Consider the following 21,398-nt stretch of genomic DNA (forward strand, 5'->3'; position numbering starts at 1 on the left):
ATCCATAATGGGGCAAATATCTTTCATCCTTGTCACTTATGGAGGTATTCGTTAGTATGATCTACTGCCATGTAAGAACTCCATTAACTCTTGTTAAACCTTTAAGGTCTTAGAACAGTTGCATTCCAGCTTATTTTGATTTATTTGTCTATTTTTCTTGATGCATAAACTCTAGCTCCTAGATTTTCTTTTCTATATACTTGGTATGATCTCTGGAAAAAGTTCCTGTGCTGATGGGTTTCTTTTCCCTTTCCAGGAAAAGGGTGTGCTCCCTAGCGTTGGCTTGATTGGATGAAGTCAGCTGAATATGTCGATCTAGCTTATCTACAAAGGTAGGGAGCTTTGGGGGTGGATTTTTGCCTTTATCTGATTGCAGTGTTGGAGTCCAGCTAGGTACTGCTCTTTAGGCTGTCACGTGACAAATATAAGGCTGATTCACAGTGCGGCGCTTCTCAGTCGAGGCACAATTTCGGAGAGGAAGCATGCCAAGATACACAGTGCACGTCCGAGGAGAATGGCTAGCAGTACCTTGCCAAAACTGTACTAATACTATCAGCTGGCTGGGAAAGGAAGCTGTGAGACGCTATATGAAAAACAAACCTGATAACGGTGGATTTACCTCAGTGGAAGAAGTAAAATTTTATGTTCGAAGGTGCAAGGGGCTTGGCTTGCTGGACCTTGATGACACAGTGGAGGATGCCCTGGAGGACAATGAGTTTGTGGAAGTTGGTAAGCAAACCTTAAGCAATGCATCACAGGGCAATGGCGATTGGCATGTGAGTCAGTGCACCCCCTATGTTTATTTAAAATTGCATCTGAGATAGTGTCTAAGATTTTATGGAAAAATGCCAAAATGCAATCATAGTATACATCATCTGTATATGATACCATACACACTGTACGTGTATGTGATATGGACTATGTGTCTGAGGGTTGAGCTGTTTTGCTTTTGCCTTTAGAGTACCTTAAATAACTACATAGTCACTTGTTATTTTCCTAGAAGCAGAGAAATATGATGGGGGCTGATGACTGCAAATTAAAATTCTTATTGCTGTGTATTATAATGAATAAAGAATTCCTTTATAGGTAAAGTACAATTTAACGCTGTTTGTGTTTATTTTATGTATTTCTTCTAGTTATAGAAGGAGATATAATGTCTCCAGATTTCATACCATCTCAACCAGAAGGAGTTCATTTGTATCCTTTTTTGATTTTTTTGTGAACTATTTTTATAATTCCAGATTTAATATTTTCTACATTTCCCTGTTCTTTCAGTGTTCCTCCCCCTTTAGAATATGTTGGCAGCTTTAATCAAATGGCCACTATCTGTGAGATTCTGTTTGCCCTTTATTTTCCTTTACAGAACTTTCAGGTATAGCAAATATCGAGAACCAGAACAGGTAGGACTCGCTAATGATTTTACAACTCTGTAATGATCTTACTATTCATCAAAACCTGTTGAGAGTTTAGCAACTGCAGTGTTCACAACATCAGTGGCTGTTAAATTTGCTGGGTCTAGGAATCAGAATTGTAATTTGCTTATTATGTTTTTGATGGAGAGTTCCTGCCTTAAAAATGAGAGTGTAAGTGAGCTTACTATCATTGCTGAGCTTTGACTGTATTTTTATTTAATAACAGTTATTAAGCAACTTTATATATATCCCAAATTAAAATATGGTTCTTTTGTGCAGTATATTTCTTTAGATGGGAACAGTTTAACAACGGAGGACTTGGTGAATTTAGGGAAGGGGCTCTACAAGATAAAGGTAAAGACTCTGAATGAACATGGCTAGAAATTGTGTGTTTATCCTTCTATGATTAGAATTAAACAATGATAGATAACTAACATAGAAAATTTTTGTTTTCTAGCTCACACCTGAGGCTGAAGCTAAAGTCAAGCGATCAAGAGAAGTGATTGAAAGGATTGTAAAAGAACAGACAGGTATATATTTTTCATCTCTAACTATTAATTACTTTTTTCAGTTGGTTTAGATAACTTTATTGGGTTCTCTCCTTACCCAGAAATATATGTGTCTTTCAGTTGTTTATGGAATTACCACGGGGTTTGGGAAGTTTGCCCGAACAGTCATTCCAAATAGTAAACTTAGGTAAGTTATGTATGCGCATTTCTCCTTTCTTTCTTTTCAGAAGACACGCATATAAAAAGGAGCAGTTCTACACTGTATGTTTATACTTTTTTAGTTGAGAGGGCTGCTTCAATATTTCTCTCTGCTTTGTGCAAAATAAAACTTTGCTTTGAAAGACTTATTTGGGTTTTTGCATGACTTTTTTTTTTTTCTTCATAGGGAGCTCCAAGTGAATTTAGTTCGTTCACATTCTGCAGGTAGTGAGAAATTGCTTGATGTTTTCCCTTTTCTGTCGCTGTTGATACTGGGGTTAGTAACTGAGACTGTTATCGTTTCAGGTGTGGGGAAACCTTTGAGCCCAGAGAGATCTCGCATGCTGTTGGCACTGAGGATCAACGTTCTGGCAAAAGGATACAGTGGAATATCCTTAGAAACTCTCCAGCAAGTTATTGAAGCATTTAATGGTAAAAAGATGTTTAAAGAAAATCCACCGCTTTTTTTTTTTTTTCCCCCCAACTATTTCACTAGTGGAAGGATGTAGCTCAATGAATCGAGCTGTGGGAGTTGTTCTTTCTACTTGGTAGTTCTGAGAGATCAAAACTGGAGCTCCACTGTGTTCAGTAACGTCCAAACTCATAGCTAGAGACCATTCCAGGATCAAAGGACTTAGAGTATGAGCAGAAATGACAGGAAGGGCTGAGAGAAAGGTATATGCAACAGGCAGGCATTTGGAGAATTAGCCACTGAGAGTTTAGGTAATTAGTTCAAGACCAGGCAGGAAGTTTGTGGCAGAAACAGGAACTGAACCTGGATAATCTATATCCCAGTTCAGGCCCAGCTTTAAGTGCAAACCTGACATTATTTCTTACATTTTCTGCTATGGAAAGAAAACTTATTGTGAGCTGGTAACAAGCATGCTCTGAACATAAAGTTAATCAAGATGACAGGTTTCCTGTTCACAAACAGGCCAAGGCTAACAATGAGCTAGAGCTATTTCTATACTGAACAGTTATGGAAAGGGTGACCTACATGAAATGTTAAAACCAGGTTACCTAAGCTACGGAGCTGTTGTTCTACTGTCTTTTAGAAAAACAAGTGACTTAACTCACAAGATCACTAGTGACCCATAGGCTCTCCCATCCTTAGCAGGGTGGCATTTACATATCTTTTAAACACTGAACGTTAGTTGTTCTAAATGGTGGTGCTTCACTGTTGTGACTGACTATCATAAGCATGAACTGCAAGCTAAGACTTGCAGAACTGCATGGATGGTCAGCTATTCACGTTGCCTCAGCTATGAAAACAGTTAAAGCTGTATCGCATTGCTGGAAGCCTCAGCAGGAAAACTAAAGGGGTGGCTCTGCTATTCATTAGCTGCTATTCATTGATGGTCCCTCTGGTGAGGCATACTAGTGAGGCAGTGACGAGCAAGCAGCATCTCTCTCCATGCAGTGCTTATTTTGAGGATAAATACAAGCTTCCGGTCAGAGGTCTTTCATTTGATTCTGCACTGTACATGAGCATTAGATTCAACTTTCCTTCTTTTTCTTCTTCTTTTTTTTTTTTTTAACATAAAATGAAAGATTGTTCTGAGATTGCAGACCAGATGTGTGATAGAAGAGCTATGTTTATATAAGTTAGGACTGAAGAATACAGGCTTTGTGCTGCCTTCTGTTAACCGGTGTTTCTTCTCCCACTGAGGGTGAAGGAATTGGAATTCAGTATTTAAGACTGCAAAAGAAAAAAAAAAGGCTGATTCCTTCTTTTTCCATACTTCCCTGAGCTCTGCTTCTTTGTTTCTACACATTCAGGGCTCAGAGGGTTGGGGAAGAGGGTTTGAAGATGGATTCATGGCATTACTCAGTGTTTAGTGATGTGAGAAATTACGTTTGACCTCAGCAGGTGTGTTCTGTGGCATTGTTAGTGTTTGGGGTGATTTGGGGTGCTCAGTTCAAAGGACCTGTTTTTCTTGAAGATGCTAACCACCTGCACTTTGAAAAGCAGATCCCTTCAATTTATCTTAGGCAGTATTTTTAAAACATTGAAAATCCTCAGCTACTTTTGCAAATCATTCTTAGTGGAAGTTTAGTAAATCAAGTTGTTGTTGTAGGAAAGAGCTATTGTGACTTTCTATTCTACTATGGGAATATTAAACACATGCTAATTCAAGGCTACCCTCTCAGACACAAGGTCTGTCCTGGAAGTTAAGTTTTTAGTTGGATACTTGACTCTACATTTTGAGATATTCTGGGAGATGTAGACTATGGTGACTACTCACAAATGTGTCTTCTAGAACATAATAATGCTTATTGATTCTCTTGAGTACAAATATTGTCCCTAGCAATTCTACATGGGATGAAATCTCGCGTATGCTGAGATCAGTAAAAAAAGCCCCACTGCCAAGAATCTGTTTCTCATGAACAGGACATATAATCCTGACAGTGAAGTGAAGAACTAGGTGGCAAGGAAGACAGTTGCACAGAAGCTGTTGGATAAGCCTTATCTAAAGTCTAACAGAGCTGAGAGTAAGATGGCGATGGTTCTGGTTTTAGGTTGATGAACTTGAAAGTCAACCCCAGTTTTTCACAGACATCATAAATGATGTCAGTGTGTCCCACATCTGAATCAAGATTCCCAGGTTACAAGTCCTGAAGAACTCTTCACAACTGAGCTGTCTGGGATGTGACCTGAGAGGAGCAATGTTTTAGCTGCCTGGCCATGTGATTCTAGATGCAATGACCACTAGCAGTGCTCTTCTCAGACCTTATGGGACTTAATTTAGAAGGGGATTGATTTCTTTATAAGCTGCAGCTAGCTTGGGAGCAGGGTCAAATCCCAGTCTGCCATGAGAGTAGTGCTGTTGGTTACATTGGTCATTATTACAGGATATAACTGTGACCACCTTCACGTGTTGGCTTCTCTGTTTTCCAAGGAGCATATCAAGGGGAAGCTCTAACAAGAGTTGTATTTAATTTCTTTCTAGCATCCTGCCTTCCTTATATTCCTGAGAAAGGAACAGTTGGAGCCAGCGGAGACTTGGCCCCCCTCTCTCATCTTGCTCTGGGATTGATTGGAGAGGGAAAGATGTGGTCTCCAAAGAGTGGCTGGGCTGATGCTAAATATGTAAGATCCATGCAGCTCATATTGCTTTTTTTCTGCCTGCTGGCTCATCTGTGTAAATTGTGTATAGCATGAGAAGAAGAGCTTTTTTGCTAAGAACTGTTAGATAGAATCATAACATTTACAAGTCTTTGGATTTTGTGTACCAGTTTGAATTGGGGCGAGGTTGCCTTTAGCAGCTCATCCTGTACCTTGAGGAAAGTGGATCCATGAGCATGGAACGTACTGACCCACATGTCATTGGAACAGACACTGAATGAATGTCCCGCATGTTATTAGGCCCTAAAGAAATATCACACCGTAGTATCACAATGCAAGATACTGCAGTGACATTGGTTAGAAACTGGAGAGAGAGAGACAGGATGCGATACCAGCTCTGAAAGAGCTATTACTACATCTTCAGCTCTATAAACATCAACACTGTCCCACAAAATCCTCACCCCTCAAATTCAAAAAGTTCAAATACTGAGAGTAACTGGAGATTTACTGAGGGTAGAAACTTACTAGTGAGGCTTCTACTGCATTTTATAATGACTTTAAGTGGATACACAGATATTTTCGGTATATTCACAGGGAACCTTTATAGCATCCTTCTTTACAACAAGATGTTTTATAATGAAATTAATTTTTAAATTTTATTCTGTCACTAATAAGCCAGCAGATTGATCTAGTGTGGAATATCTCCAAGTCTGGCCTCTCCAAAGTCTCTCTTGGTAGTCTGTTCTGTTACACCTGTTGCTCCTATCCATGTGATGTTTGAACACCAGATTTATTTATGGTTTGATAGCCATACTATCACAGTAAGCTAGAGAAGTGCTGAGAACTACACGGGTAGACAAGTAGGGAAGGAAGCAAGGCAGTTTGTCTTGGACCTCCTGTTTTCAGACGTTGTAGGGGACTGTGGCTCATTAAATTATGATCCTACATAATATATTCAGAGCATTATCATCTCAACTTTTGCCAGTCTCCCTGGAAACATGGGAAAGAATTGATGGGAAAGGAGATGAAATGCAAGAGGAATAAGAACTTCATCCATCAGGTCAGTGGCTCACACAAGTATTCTGTAGCAGGAATGGAATTGCAACCAGATTCCCCAGGAAGTATTTTCAACATGAGATCATCCAGCCTTCCCACCTGTTGCTCTACCTGCTTTTGTCAGTTGATCGAAAAGTCTCTTACATCATTTCCAGAGGCGAGGAGGTCTCTTGCATCATTGTTCCTTCCATTTCCTAAGTACACTTCTCTGAGGTTTATTAACTCTTCAGCTGAAAAAATTGAGAGGACTCCCATCAGAATCAAGGTTATACTATTCCTCCATTTCTCACAAGAGTGATTGCCTTATAGAACAAACTCAATAGGACTCTTCATCATTGGAGATACTCTAAAGAAAAGGTGTGACATCCTGTCTCTCTCTCCAGTTCACCTTTATAAGGGATAGCTTATGTCAAGCCAAACCTACTCTGAAGCAGGGGGTAGACAGAACTACCTTCCCAAGATGTTTACAAACTTCTCTCCTATTACTCTCTCCCATCAGATAATATGCAACAGATGTTAATGGGCTGCGACAATATCTCACCTTATTGCTCCTAGTACCTTCTTTTACTGGCACTGGGAAATGAGATGCTGGTTTTGAAGCCCACTTATTCAGTCCTTTGCTTAGCCTAGCAGAAAAAATTGTTTAAAGTGTTTGTAATAGAAAGCTCCCTTTTCTCTCTTCACTGGGGAATTTCCTAATATTTTTATTTATGATTTAAGATTTAAAAATTTTGCTGATCAAATTCCTGAAAAGCATTTTTCGTTAATTACCTTGTCATTAAACTACTTTACAGGTCCTGGAAGCCCATGGTCTGAAACCAATTACACTGAAACCAAAAGAGGTAATAAACTATAGTGATGCCAGCTGATGGAAAAACAAGCTTCGCCAAACACTAGCTGCTTTATACTTACAATTTATGACTGAAATGAATTAAGTCATTTTAAATCAAGGTCCAGAAGAGCACTTGAAGTCAGCCATGGCAGGGATACTGGAGACTCCTTTCTCCAGTAGGGTTTATGGCAGCATTTCTATGGATTCAGCACAACTGCAGCTAGTTACAGAAGCTTTATGGGCCCAGGAGAAAAAAGTCCCGTCCCTCATAAATGCCAATGATTGAATTCTGTCCTTTTTTCACTGGTAACGGGTATTGATCCACATTTTCTACTACTCCTGATCATTCAGTGGAAGATATCGCAGTTAATATCCCATGTTTCTCCAGGTCAGTGGAAATTGAAATAGTATTGTACCAGTGAGGACAAACTTTTTTTTTTGGTGGTAACAAAACCAATGCAAATAGTAATTTTAGATTTATCCCACATAACACTAATGTAGAACTGACCTTTCTGGTTGCTAATCAGCAGTTTACTTAGCTGTTCCCAGAGGGTTTGTATTCAGATATGTCCTGATTTTATAGGCTAAGCTTTGTAATTTTTTACGAGTGTATATTAATACATAGGTTTGCATTGTATCCTCAGAGAAGATGACTCTTCTTAAAGAATTATAGAGATCTGAAGGCCTTTGTTGAGAATGGCTTTTCAAAAAACTTACCATTTTATTGCTTAAAATATACTTTGTAATGTTTAATTAAATGCAGCATTTAATTATTATAATATATATAATTATATATAAATAATTATGTAAATATATAGTTATAATAATTGTATATAATATTAATATCAGTAGGACAGTGTGAATAGTTAATTTGGGTGGATTAATCTGTTGATTAAACAAATGCCACACTAAAAAAGTACTGTCAGGAGTCAGATTCCCTCTTCCAATATCACCCTACTTAACTCAAAATGTCAAACCCAAGCTTGGCATCTGGATTACTTGTTTAGTCAGTGGAGAGACACAGGCATCTTCAGAAAACACTTTATCTCATCTTGAAACAGGTGTCCAAGAAGCCCTCTGAAGGTACCATTCCTTGACTAAAGTATGAGCCCAGATGATATCTGACTTTTAGATGGTTAAAATTAGGTGAGATGAATCTTACTCCAAGTATGAAAGTTTACATGGGGATGCAAGAGACTTGAGGCTGTGCAGCCCTCTGACAATGGGCCTCAATAACTGTAAAACAACTTCAGAAGCAAGAAGCCAAATCCCATGTCTCCTACAGAAAAATGGAAGACTCACGGGCTTCAAGGGCCTTTAGAACAACCCTGTAGCTAGTTTTAACTATTTAAACTGTTAAAGCTGTTAAAACTTTTAATTCTGTTTTAATTCTCTGCTTCCTTATTATGGTTGCTTTTCACACACCCCATGCTCATAGCTCCTTCAGTTTAGTTAATAACGTAAAAAAAAGTGAGTAAAAATAGCGTTATGCTTCCAAAGAAGAGGAAAAGAATAAAGAATTATTTTTTTGCTGTACTTTTCTTGTCTCAGTTTGAAATAATGTGAAATAAACCTCATGCAACACGCTGGAGTTCCAAGGGTGTCTATGGTGACTTAGTAGGGTCATGACCATTGACAATTTATGTAGCAAAAATGCCCAGTCAAGCTGCACTTCTTATGCTTAGCTTGCCAGATTGTCCTAAAGAAAAACAAAGGTCTTTAAAGAAGAGAGAATTAAGAAAGAGAATTATCGCAGAGATGGAGAATTATCACAGCATGTGGAATAGCTGCAATGAATTTGCTTAACGTCTGCTCTCTCTTTGAAGGGTCTGGCTCTAATTAATGGGACACAAATGATCACTTCGCTGGGATGTGAAGCAGTTGAAAGAGCCGGTGCTATTGCTAGACAAGCAGACATAATTGCTGCCCTTACACTTGAAGTCTTGAAGGGTACAACTAGGGCCTTTGATACAGGTTGGTACTGGACGACTTCTAGCAAACTTCTTCTAGCAAACTTCTGTTTGCTAACAGCTATTGACAAGAGAAGGTAAAACCTAACAGTCTTATTTGTTTTACTAGACATCCATGCAGTGCGTCCACATCGTGGGCAGACTGAAGTGGCATTTCGATTCAGGTCCCTTTTAGATTCTGACCATCATCCATCAGAAATAGCAGGTGAAAAATCTTAGTCTTCAGCCTCCTGAGTTACTCAGGAGAGGCTGGGTGTTTCTACAGTCGCACATATGCTTTTGAGTAAGGAATATTTGTTTTTTTTCCCCTTGTTCTTCCTAGAGAGCCATAGATTTTGTGATCGAGTTCAGGATGCATACACAATGCGCTGCTGCCCTCAGGTAAAAAGCGATTTATGTTTCCTTTTATTGCAGCAGACAATGGTGAAGTTTTCGTCTCAGAAATACCCTCAGAAATACATTGACTGACTCCGTTAGAGGAGGTGGTTTTATTTTGCTTCTTCCCCAGTTGAAAGACACTACTAACGGAGACATGTAATTTGTTGATCCCATGCTATGGGAGTGCATGCACCCATCAGGCAGTGCCTGACAGTGCTTTGTTCAGATCTGCAAAAGGCCAAGTGTAGGAAGCATGGGGAAGATACTGGTTTCCACATTTGCAGGCTTAGTAGGGGATTTCTTCTGCCTAGATGCTAAGATCATGAACTGGGGAAAGGTGTTTCCAGAAGCAGCTGGGGTGAATGGCTATTCATGTACCTGTAGTATCCCAAACACATTGGATGAACTTGATCCCATGTTTTAACATAAACAAAGCTATTACAATCCGTGGAAGATTTGCCCAAGTAATTAATTAATTAGTGAGAGTTTGTTTCCTGTGGGGGTTTTCTTAGGTTAGTTCTCCCTTAATATTGCTTCTACCCCCAATCAGTTAAGAGAATATTAATTATCTTGTCTTCCATTTGGGGTAAACCATCCCAAACAGGTAAAGAACGACACATTCAGGTGATCATCTTAGCAATACTGTCATAATAAAAGTAAATCTAGTCTTTCAGATATCCAGCATGGGCAGTGTCCCACAATGGCAATGCTCCTGATTTTCAGAGCAAATCCAAGACTGTCTTCATGTGTGGATGTAGAGACTGGGATAATGGGAAAAACAGCACCTGCAATTGGGTCAGCATACTGAAGATGAACTAACCATAGATGCTAAACTCTTGTGCTAATGTCTTTTGTTCTAGGTTCATGGAGTGGTAAATGATACAATCACTTTTGTGAAGGACATCATGATGACTGAAATCAATAGTGCTACGGACAACCCTGTATCTTTTTGATGATTTTATTCTTCCATTAAATTTTTCTTGGCCTTCTTTTTTTATCTTTTTCTTCTAAATGATTATTTGTAAATGAGGCTGAAAAGTCATAGTTGACTTCAGTCAATAGCTCCCATTTGTTCCAAAAGCAACAGTCTCAGGGTAACGGGAAGGCTCTAGTTGTGTAAAGCACTGGACTGTGCAAGTGTGTGCTGGGGCAAAGAAACTACTTGTATGTAAAGTTTAACACATGTTTAAGTGCTTCCTAGATCAGGTTCTATGCACTTATATTGAATAGGTAGATAGATGGGACTTGGCAGCCAAATGGACTTAGGTTGATAGTGGCTTGTCATTTGAAACATCTGGTGGTGCAGCATTAGTAAAACCTGCACTTCAGGGCAAGATTTGGTTTCAGTCATGGAAGGTATGTAAAATGTGTGTGGTCTGTAAACCTCTTTTTCATTCAATCTGGTAAACTCTGTGCACAGGCCTTATATTGGCACTCTGAGCAATGCTGAATTCCCCTCATCAGTGTAAAGATGCTATATGTATTGTCATATCAATAGCTGATAAGCATCACTCCTTGCTACCTGCCTTGGAGAGAGTCTACCAAGCAACTGAGAAATATGCTAGGATCCAAACGTGTGTTTCTTTACATCCCTAATAATTTTCACACTTTGATCAAACACCTCATCTCATGTAGTCCATTTAATAAAACACATGTCAAAACTGTGTCTACAAGTTTGGAGAACCGAGATTTGGTCTTTATTTTCTGAAAAGTGAGCATGCAGATGTAATACAATGTACTTGCAAATAAAAGCATGTTAGCATGAAAATTCCTTCAAAGAAGATATTCTGATTACTTGCAGATATCTGCCGTGTAAGCAGTATTTTATTCATGTTCATGCCTTAGCTTTTCCTTAAAGATGGTGTTTGCTCAAAGGGCAGAGACCATTTCTGGAGGAAATTTTCATGGTGAATATCCTGCAAAGGTAATTAAGCATTTGGAGAAAAAACATTTTAGTTTCTGTTCTTTTTTTCTGTCATCTGATATAATGAGGAGATCTTCTCTTATAGGCTCTGGATTATTTGGCAATTGGTGTGCATGAACTTGCTGCAATTAGTGAAAGAAGAATTGAGAGACTCTGCAACCCCTCACTCAGTGAGCTGCCTGCATTTTTAGTAACTGAAGGAGGTCTGAACTCTGGCTTCATGATCGCCCACTGCACAGCAGCTGCCCTGGGTGAGTGCTGAAGCAGTATCATCGAGAGAGTTGAAATGGAAAGACCAATTTATATTGATGCAGTTTGATTAGACGCAATCTAATTTGATCATAGATATAAAGGCAATCTAATTTGATCATATATATAAAGGGATCTCATTCCTAATTGTTCCCCGCATCTTTTCCACATGCTTTGAGCTGTCGGGATGCAAAGCTTGAGTGTTTAGTGCAGCTGTAATTATTTCGGCTCAGAATTCTTTACTCTGCACTGACCCATGAGCATGGTTAGCTTTCCAAGCACACAAACCTCTCAGTGGGCTTCGCTGGGAATGCTTGCGCACTTACAAGTGGGAAGGGTGGGCAGTGCTCTGATTTACAGAATGGTCAGCACAAAAACTGCAGTTGAAGTCCAGTGGCAGCTGTGCACCCAGGAACCTGCAAATCAGCTCAGATAGGACTATAAAGTTAATAGCAAATACTCTAGAGAACAAGCGTAAACATCTGTCTGAGCCTCTCTGCTGAAGGTAGAACCTCTGTTTGAACAGTTATGATCTCTAAATAGGGTAGTACCTTTATTCCTCATTTCTCACTATCACAGGGACACCACTTGTCTCAAACTTAAGACTATTGGGCCTGATGTTCTTAGTATTCAGTGTCTCCATCTGATGGCCAAGTGCATAAACCAGTATCAAACTCCATGATCAGCAGGACACTGGAGTTCCTAGGGATTGTAATTGGAGGAGCACAATAAAAAAAAAACACATCAGCATACTTTTCCTCAGGGGAATAGAAGGTTGTAGTGAAAAGAAAGGAAAGAAAAAAGGTAAAGGAATCGTTGATGGTAAATAAATGAAGTTCACTTGTCTAGCAACAAAACTTAAAACCTGCTAGGTGATATTGTACCTCTTTTCCTTTCCCCCGTCTCCTTGCTGTCTTTAAATGTATGATAGACATGAGTTTGCCCTGAAGAAGACCCAGAATAGCAGAGGAGCTATAGCTGCAAATAAAAGGTGTGCAATCCTTCTAAAAAAACTGGTTGTGGGACCTTACTGGAGGTCAACATGACTGACACACAAATGCATATATGTTCCCTGCTTCCATTAGATCCCACCAACTGTTTCACAGACCATCTCAGAAAGCAAATCACCAAAGCCATCTAGAAAGCCATTTCTTGGAGTTTCTGTATTATATAGGGTAGTTTTCTGGATGCTTTCTGTGGGTCACCTAGCATTAGTGATAGTGAATTGTTCTGAGTGGAGAAGTCATCCTCTTCTCTTTCATTAAGAAAAGGCTGGACAGCTTGCTTGAAACATATTGCTGATAGCATCATGAACTGACAAAACAGCTGTGGATATTAATTTAATTTATGTAATTAATTGTGATTGACAAATGATGTCCATTATGCAATTCACAAAGAAAAGTTGCTGCTGCTTTTTCTAAATGGCTAAGCACATATCAGATCTTGGCAGGTGTGGATAAGTCTTTCAAGTCTACTGCTGAGCCCTCATTATAGGGGTACTTTATTGTTGTGATAAAGCATCCATGTCAGTGTTTTCCCTCAGGAAGGTTCGTCAGGTTAAAATTGTATTTTACTGATGCAAAGAGGCATCCATATTCTGCGGCATCCAGTTTAAGCATTAATGGGCACAGTGGTAGGGGACTGCTGCCTACTCTGATTGAAGTGTGACTCACCCAGCACCGTTCTCCTGGGAGAAAAGGAGTCCAACTTGAGATGCCTCTGTTTGGAGTCAGTGTGTATCATAATCTTCTTTGTTACTCCTAGTCAAACACTTCTGCAAGCCTACCTAGAGCTACGTCAGCATACTCCATACCAGGATTAATACTCTCTGCACAGAATTTGTTTAGGCTGCATCTGGGTGGTATAACTGAAGCAGAACCATAGAAGCATTCATATCCCTTCAGTCTAGCTAGCTAAGGCAAATAGTGACATCAGTGAAAGTAAATTCAGGCAGAGAGTCTGTGCAGTCTTGTACAGCCTGGGCTGTTACGGCTTCGCTGCTGACAACAGCCATGAAGTTAGCTAGATGCCAGCTTGGATGTTTGTACATACTCCAGTTCTCCTCACTGCAGGGTAGATGGCTCCTGGCTAACACAGGAGTATGAAATGATCTTTTTGAAGGCTTTTCACAGCTTTTATGCTGTTCATAACACACCTCATGGTTCAGATACTTTGTCAGATGATGTCCCCATCTGCATTTGTGACTAATCCTGTACCATTAATGGACATATTCACTATGCAAGACTTTCTTTTTTTTTCCGTCATTCCTCCTCTGCCCTTATTTCTAATACAGAGAGAAAAGGAAGAGGTGTGCATTTTTCCAGGTGCAATCTTAGCAGCAGTTAGATGGTGGTCCAGATGAGTATGGCTCTGTCTCCATCAAGTTGTTTCTCTTTTAGAGTAAGCAACAGCTTTTCAGTCTTTGTCAGGTAGCATGAAATCAGGACCTGGGTAGTAGCTCTAAATGTTAGTTACTTGACTTGTGGGGTATGTGGATATTCCAGCATCCAAGTGTGCTGTGAAAAAAGATGACATTAATAGATCCTTTGAAATTTTCTGTTGCCATTTCTGTTTCTTACTGTTCTGGCATAGCTTCTACATCTTTGCAAATGTCTTCTATAAAATATCACCATTTTCTGTACCTTTGTCTGAATAGAGCTACTCCATTATCCCGGGAAAGATTTGGCCATTCACTCTTCAAAATCATCCTACGCCCTCAATGATGCTGGTTATCCTTTAGTCATCATTAAAGCTATTTGTATTCTGAAGCTGTTAACCCCTTGTTTTCTCGCCATTGAGAAAAAAACATCAGCTTGGGAGAGTGGGAGGGGAGAAGAGACGGCTCAGTCCAAACCTCACCATCATCCTGGTTCTTTTTTTTTTTCTTTTTTTTTTTCTCTTTTGCTTTGAACTGTGTAGGCCACAGTCCAGTGGAAGTTTTAGCTCTCATGTCTTTTACTGCAATTTTTCAAGGGGCCCAGAATTGCCTGCCAAGTTACTCTTTGCAGATTTGCTGCTGATCATGCTGTCTTATTAGTGTCAAGTGTTGAGAGTCAAAAACAGCAAAGTATTCCTCTAGCTTTGTTCTCAATAGAAATATGTTATGATACTGATATACCAAGAAGATGCTTCATCAAATTAAGTAGGATTAGGTTAGCAAAGGAATTACTTTTAAGGTTTTCTGGGTCCACTTATTCTGGATTTAGTCTGGTCTGTTGCTATACTACAAATGAGATTAAAGGTTAAAGTGGTATCTGTTTGTAACAAATATAGTGTTGATTACCAAACAGCAGAGGAAAAGCTAGGCCTCACCGCAGCCCCAGTGGTATCAATCTAATCTGCTCTAATCCAAGGGCCGTGAAGGCCTTTGCTACTGCTTCTTTGCAAAGTCTGTGACCCCAATGTTTAGGCTGGTGGGACCTGATTTCCTAGTGCTCTTGGCTAAAGCAACCAAAAGCATGCTGACCTCTGGGACATCACAGTTCACAGGTTCAGGAAAGCACAAGCCAATGTGAAGATAAGCATGTAATAGATAGAGGGTAAATTACAAGCAAGAGATGCAAACAAAGAAACTGAGGATATCAGACAAATGAGTAGATAAATATGCTGAAAAAAACAGTCAGTGAACTAAATTAATGTAATAGAAGAACTCTGCCCACAGGCTGGTTTTGGAGGTGGGACTGGAATATGAGCTGAAGTGCTGGTCCCCTCTTTTGAAGACTGGCAACTTTTCCTTTTGGCTGGACAGAGTTTATGTTGGCTCCAGGGTCTAGCTGTCGCTTGGCTTCAAGTGCCAGGAATCTCAGCCTGGCTCATCTGGCGGTTACATCCAGAGCTCATTTTTGCAGCCTGAAGTTAGGGATTCTGGGTTGTTCTTGGGTCTCTGACATGGGGAATGAAAACAACTGCCAAGCCTCCAATCTCATGACTGCCACCAGATGCAGAGGTTCATGGATTAAAATAAATTTTCACTGGTCAAAATAACCACGAGTTATCATAAAATGCCATTTGATTTCTGATTTTAGTCTTTTTTTTTTTTTTTTTTGAACAAAGTGTAATGTTGGTTTTTTTAAGTGATACTGCCAGTTTCTAAGGTGGTTCTGTGTCAGCTAGTGTTGTCCACTCCCAGGGATACTAATAAAGCTGAAAAAAATGTGCAGATCTTTTGCAGGACTAGTGGATGCTTCTCTCCCTTCCTCTTTGGTTGCATTGTGCCTGCCAGGCTGAACTGTTGCTTCTCCAGGGCCTGATGTTGCCTGCCTGAATGTGCCAGCTGAGCTCTGCCCTGGGCTGTGTTGCTGGGGCAGCTGTACTTGCAATTGGTGTCACCACCTCTGTTGCTCTTGCTGCTTTTCTGGAGCTCCTAATTTGGTGAGGGTGTTACACAGCATCCTGCTGGGCTTTGGAAGGAAAAGGTCTGCATGCAGCGAGAGTACTGTGAATAAGGGCTTTGTTTCTTCTCTTCTAAAGAGCAGTTCTCAGCCTCAGACTTTAAGATGGTGCCTACAGTCCCGCTGGTGGCCAAATTCCCCTTGCTTTGGATGCAGTTTGCGTAGGAGTGGATTACACTAGGGGTCGCATTCAAGTGTGAGCGCTCAGGTTTTCAAAGACAGCACACTCTGACCTTCAGGTGTGAGTGTGCCTGGATGAGGACCTGTGCAGCATTGTAGCAAGGTGAGGTGAGGAGGGGTGGGAGAGGACAGGTACCATGCTCCTGCAGCATCGCTCTGCTGCAGGTCCTGGAAATGCCTCAGATCAGGTGAGAAGGGTCAGATGCTGATCTCTAGTTTTCCTCTGAAAACTAGGGGCACTAGGGTCGGTATCCATGACTGAAATTAAAACCGAGTGAAGCAATGCTCTTTACAAAGAGTTGCCTTAAAGTAATGGGCAAGACCATTTTCAGGTTTGCACTTTGATTATGCTGTCCACTCTTTTTCTTCTGTTTCCATGAGATCTTTGAGCCAGAGCAACGCAACCCCAGAGAAGGGGGAGGAGTGAGCAGTCTTCCTATATTTGCTTAGTATTTGCATCCAAAGACTGATACTTGTTATTTTTTCAGAGGCAAAGTTATTTTGTAAGGCATTTATTACAAATTATTCAGTAGAATTAAAACATGAATGCATTCTCAAAAGAGGTGCAGCGGTTGGATTCTCCGCTGAAGCCTGACGTGGTGTATGGGCTCTTTGCTGCAGTCTCCTTCCAGGTTGGCTGTTGCTTCTAGTGTCTTTTGCCCATTCTGTCCCCCATTCATTTGCACTGGACTTTTGCAGTTTCTGAGAATAAAGCCTTGTGCCACCCCTCTTCTGTGGATTCTCTCTCAACCAGTGCTGCTACAGAGGATCACGTGTCCATGGGAGGATGGGCTGCAAGGAAAGCTCTGAGAGTTATTGAACATGTGGAACAAGGTAAAGTTGAGGTTGATTTCTAGACACATCTACTCTGTGTAACCAGATTATGATATTAGTGCCATTCTTTCTGGTTATCATCATTTAAAAAAAAAAAGAGTTAATGAATCTGAAAATTCAAAGATATTGTATGAAGTATATATTTTTACAAGCACTTGGACCTTTTGAACAGAGATAAGGTAAATCTAGAGTTGAGTGTTCCTGTGAAATAGAACTGCTTACTACAGGACAGTCAGCAGAGGTCTTTCCTCATCTTTTGTTTAGAAGAGCAAAAGTATTCTCTCTTGCTCTTATTTATTTATTTAGGCAGATGGGGTGCTTAGGTACAGATGCCAGCTGTTACTGGAAAAAAAGAGCAATATGTAGCACAAAAATACTGAATGCGTTTGCCCACTTAGGTTTATACATTTGAGTGCCCTGAAGACTTAAAGTTCTATAAAACTTTTTTTTCGTATGCAGACAAATGACTTTGTAACTGCAGAACCAATGTGTTTTAGATCCAGTTTCCTTGAGTGAATTGGTTCATATGAAAATAAGAAACTAATGCCAATAACTAATCCTGTATGAGGTGGGCAGATACTGTGCCCAAAGCCCTTGTAATTTTATCAGCGCTTTTGCATGGACTTGTGCTCTTGCAAGTTTCATGAGCAGAACTTTCTTTTATAGCTCAAGGCATTTTCTTCATCTAAGTTAGTCCAAAAGAAGTTTTCTGATTTAAGGTGCCCATTAGTTTGGATATTCAAGATAACTTGGATGAGCTTTTTATGGATTTAAGACTGTGGTGATTAGGAGTGCTTGGCACACTGAAAAGTCTGTATGGCAGACCACCCAGAATGTGCTTTTTACAATGCTGGATATGTCCCCCAGCACCATCCATAAAATGACCCTGCTGCTGGGCTGCCTTTCTGGGCATGTGGATCCACAGTGGGTCTTTTCATATTACTGGAAACAATATGATATTAGCTAGAACAAACTCCAGGTTTTATAAATGAAACCTCCCATTGGGCTGTACCTGCTAAAAATCTCTCTCCCACTGTTTTGATTTCCTAGTTCTGGCTATCGAACTGCTTGCAGCCTGCCAGGGCATTGAATTCCTACGCCCTCTGAGAACAACGACCCCATTGGAGAAAGTCTATGACCTTGTGCGCTCTGTTGTGAGGTAACATCAGATAAATGTGTTGCCCAGAGGTTACCACTTTGGAGACCTGCTGACTGTGGCGGTGGTTAATGTTTGGCCAATGTTCTCCATGTGTCTCCTTACAGGCCTTGGCTGAAGGATCGCTTCATGGCCCCAGACATTGAAGCAGCTCACAGACTGCTGGTGGAGCAGAAGGCAAGTGTTGATTTTTGGCATGTGCCGTATGATCAGTCCTCAGGAGTACTCTGCAGCTCCACTTTGGAAATACCCGTCGGTGTGTTCAGTGGCTGGCTTCAGCCACTTCATCTACATGCTCTTCCCTAACCTCACTCTGACTGTCTCGCTGTTTCTGCTGGTCCCATACAGCTTATTTACATTGGTCTGAAATTCTCAGTTCCATCCCAGTAACATTGCACAGAGTTTCCTGAAATTGTGTGTTGAAGTCTGACTGAGTTTGAAGGAAAATTGTTTTGCTTCTGACTCTGTTGTTTCACTTTCTGCTTTTGCAGGTGTGGGAAGTGGCTGAACCTTACATTGAAAAGTATAGGAGGGAACACATCCCTGAATCGAGACCTGTTTCACCCACAGCCTTTACTGTGAGATCGCTGGCAGTGAACACGTGTGTTGGTCATGATCACAGTCATCAGGATGAACTTTAATAGTTGCTGGCATCTGGTAGAGAGTAGATCCTTTCCAGGACCTTGTTTGGAGATGGCTCTTTTACTAGAATTCATCATGGTTTCTTCTGGGGATGCAAAGGAACCACCTGTCTAGCTCAGAAGCACATATGGATAGTAGAGAAATGCCTCACCAGTTTCCCAACATGTGAAGGACAGTTTTGTTATGATAGTGTGGACAATCATAACATTGAATTCAATTGAATTTACTGAGTTTTTGAACACAAAACATTAAGACCCCCTGCTCAAACTAGTGGAGGAACTAGTGGATGTTTATATGGTGCCTCTTGTATTTTTGTCAGCTCTTCACTTGTTTTCTCTTTTTATCTGTGGCAATGATACTGAACAGCCTAGATTTTGATATTCTCACCCTCTTTTTGTTTGGGGAATGTGGTACCCTATGTTCTGACACAAGCAAAATTATTTTCGACTCTTTAATTCTTTTGCTTTTGCTCCTCCAGCACTATGCACATCACATGTGAGATAGAGAGTCCTCTGCAACAACATTTTTAGAGCAGGTGCTTCACAAATCAAATAAGCTGTATGCATAAAAACGTGTTAAAAAGATCACTGTTCCAGAACAAATATGCTGTATTCTGATGGTGGACTATACTTAATGCAGCTTTCCAAAGGAACCCATAGGCTCACACCTACAATAAATACAGCGAGGCTTCACATGCAGCTGTAACAGTGCGGTTACCTTTCTTGTGTGGTGATGAAAATGTAAAGCAAAAGCTTAGTTTAGAAACTAAAAGGGCCAGGAAATGGTACAGGCTGTTTCTGCAAGAGGAGGAAGTGGGGTAGGAGTGGGAGATGCAAACCAGCTCCAGGGTGACAGCACTGAGGTCTGGAATTCCTGGGCTCACCAGGCACCCGCTGGCTCACGCGTTGTAACCTGTCCCATGTTACAACACTTAGTGTGTGCCCATGTGGTAGTGCAATGACAACATATAAAGGCTAGTTCAAAGCTAGCAGCCTTGACAGTACTGGCTTGATAACCACAGCAGCAGGGGCTTCAGCATGGGTTGGAAATCTTCCCAGGAGAACTGAGTAACTACCCAGGCAGGCCGCTATGCTGCAAGGGGCAGCTAAATTGGTATTATGGGGCTACCCTCATGTGTGTCTGTGATGGGCAATGTTAAATGTACTCTGAGAACAGGATTAATACCAGTCTGCAAGCTGGCAGGTAGGCACCTAACCTGGCCAGAAGGAGAAATAGTGAGTTGTGCAGGGCATCCTGCCTCCTGCTCTGCAAAGAGCTAGGTGTCTCTCGACTTGTTACTCCAAGGTATGAACATGAGCATGGTGATGGGTCCTCAGACTCAGTAGTCCTGGGATCTGCCATACCTCTCCATGGTGTGTGAGCTCCCAGTTCAGCTTCTTCCTTCCATGCCTGATCTACAGCATGTTTGACCACCAGCTCTCCCTTATGGGCCAAGTAAGTGCTCTACCCTCCTGGCTCTGGCCTCTTCCATTCTGTATGAAATGAATGATTAATTGAAATGAAGTGCGAGTGTGATGCTGCAGGCTACAGCCCTGTTGTTAAGTCATTTGCCCTCAGCCTCAGAGTATGGTCAAATAATATGGCTCTTTCAGTAGCAAAACTGGCTTGAGAAGTTCCTAGCCCCTGCTCTTACTTCAGCCTTGTTCCTGCATGCTCCTGTCGCTGGGGGAGCCAGCACAGCGAACATCATTGCTGAAGTTAGCCAAATCAAAAGCAAGCAAACAAAAACTTTCTACGTTTCAGTGGGGGGTTTTAACATTGAAGGTCAGGGCTGCGCCTTCCGCTGCAGCTGCACAGATGCAGCGGTGGCAGAATAGCCAAGGGAGCAGCAGATTGCGTAATGGCAAGATGATGTAGCTGGCCATCAGGAACTGCCCAAGACAGCTACACCACTGAAGTATAACCACATCCTCTAACTGCAAACCTCTCACTAATTATAGCCTTGGGGAGTGGAAACGGCTACTGAATTAGACCAAGCTAGGCAGGCAAGCACGTGGTTTGAAATTCCCATCAGAGCTTATGTGTGAGAGCAGCCTTCCCCTCAGGTCAGTAGTTTCAGGACAGTAACAGCTGTTTCTGGCCAGTAAGAATATTAAGGATTTTCCTTGTGCAGTCTTGGGCCCTGAAAGGCTTTAGGCATTTCAACGATTAAATACTGACTCTGCTTGGCAGAGCCAACTTATGGACTGTGCCACCACCTGTGGCCATCAGACCCTCAGGGGCTATCAATATGTCAGTTCAAGTCCATCTTCCCTACTGGTTGCTGCTGTGACAACCTGCCATGTGAGAAACAGTATTAAAACACAGTGTGAATGTAAGCAAAATGTTTAACCTCTGTGTCTTTGCCCTAAAGGGCGACATTGCAGGGCCATAGGCACTGCCTCCCCCTCACCTCCACTTCTGGCAACAGCAGCCTTCAGCCCTTTCCTCCCTCCATCCTGCCCCAATGTAATGTATCGCGCCTTGTGCAAACAGCTTTGCCAAGCTCTCAGCGAGGCGCACTACTCCACATGATGGCAGGTTACTTAACATGGCTCTTCCCAATAAATCTTACCTTGATCCAAACTGCTTCATTCATT

The 21,398-nt window shown here is 41.1% G+C and overlaps 1 protein-coding gene across 1 annotated transcript; it reads left to right on the forward strand.

The window, feature by feature from the left end:
- Positions 1-482: 482 nt before the first annotated feature.
- On the forward strand, positions 483-20,344 carry HAL (histidine ammonia-lyase). Its single transcript, XM_013947246.2, has 20 exons — positions 483-729; positions 1,137-1,197; positions 1,373-1,400; positions 1,692-1,766; positions 1,870-1,942; positions 2,042-2,108; positions 2,307-2,344; positions 2,426-2,551; positions 5,071-5,210; positions 7,037-7,084; positions 8,901-9,048; positions 9,154-9,249; positions 9,367-9,425; positions 10,283-10,363; positions 11,281-11,346; positions 11,432-11,597; positions 16,866-17,000; positions 18,051-18,159; positions 18,264-18,333; positions 18,648-20,344. Exons 1-20 carry the CDS (start codon positions 483-485, stop codon positions 18,795-18,797), a joined length of 1,983 nt encoding a protein of 660 aa, XP_013802700.1. The 3' UTR covers positions 18,798-20,344.
- Positions 20,345-21,398: the final 1,054 nt, after the last annotated feature.

This window comes from Apteryx mantelli, chromosome 1 (assembly GCF_036417845.1).
Source record: "Apteryx mantelli isolate bAptMan1 chromosome 1, bAptMan1.hap1, whole genome shotgun sequence".
Classification (NCBI taxonomy): Eukaryota; Metazoa; Chordata; class Aves; order Apterygiformes; family Apterygidae; genus Apteryx; species Apteryx mantelli.

Coding starts and splice junctions, on each gene's coding strand:
- HAL (XM_013947246.2), top strand. CDS start 483: ATGCCAAGATACACAGTGCACGTCCGAGGAGAATGGCTAGCAGTACCT. Junction 2,552..5,070: donor AGTTATTGAAGCATTTAATG/GTAAAAAGATGT, acceptor ATTTCTTTCTAG/CATCCTGCCTTCCTTATATT. Junction 5,211..7,036: donor GCTGGGCTGATGCTAAATAT/GTAAGATCCATG, acceptor ACTACTTTACAG/GTCCTGGAAGCCCATGGTCT.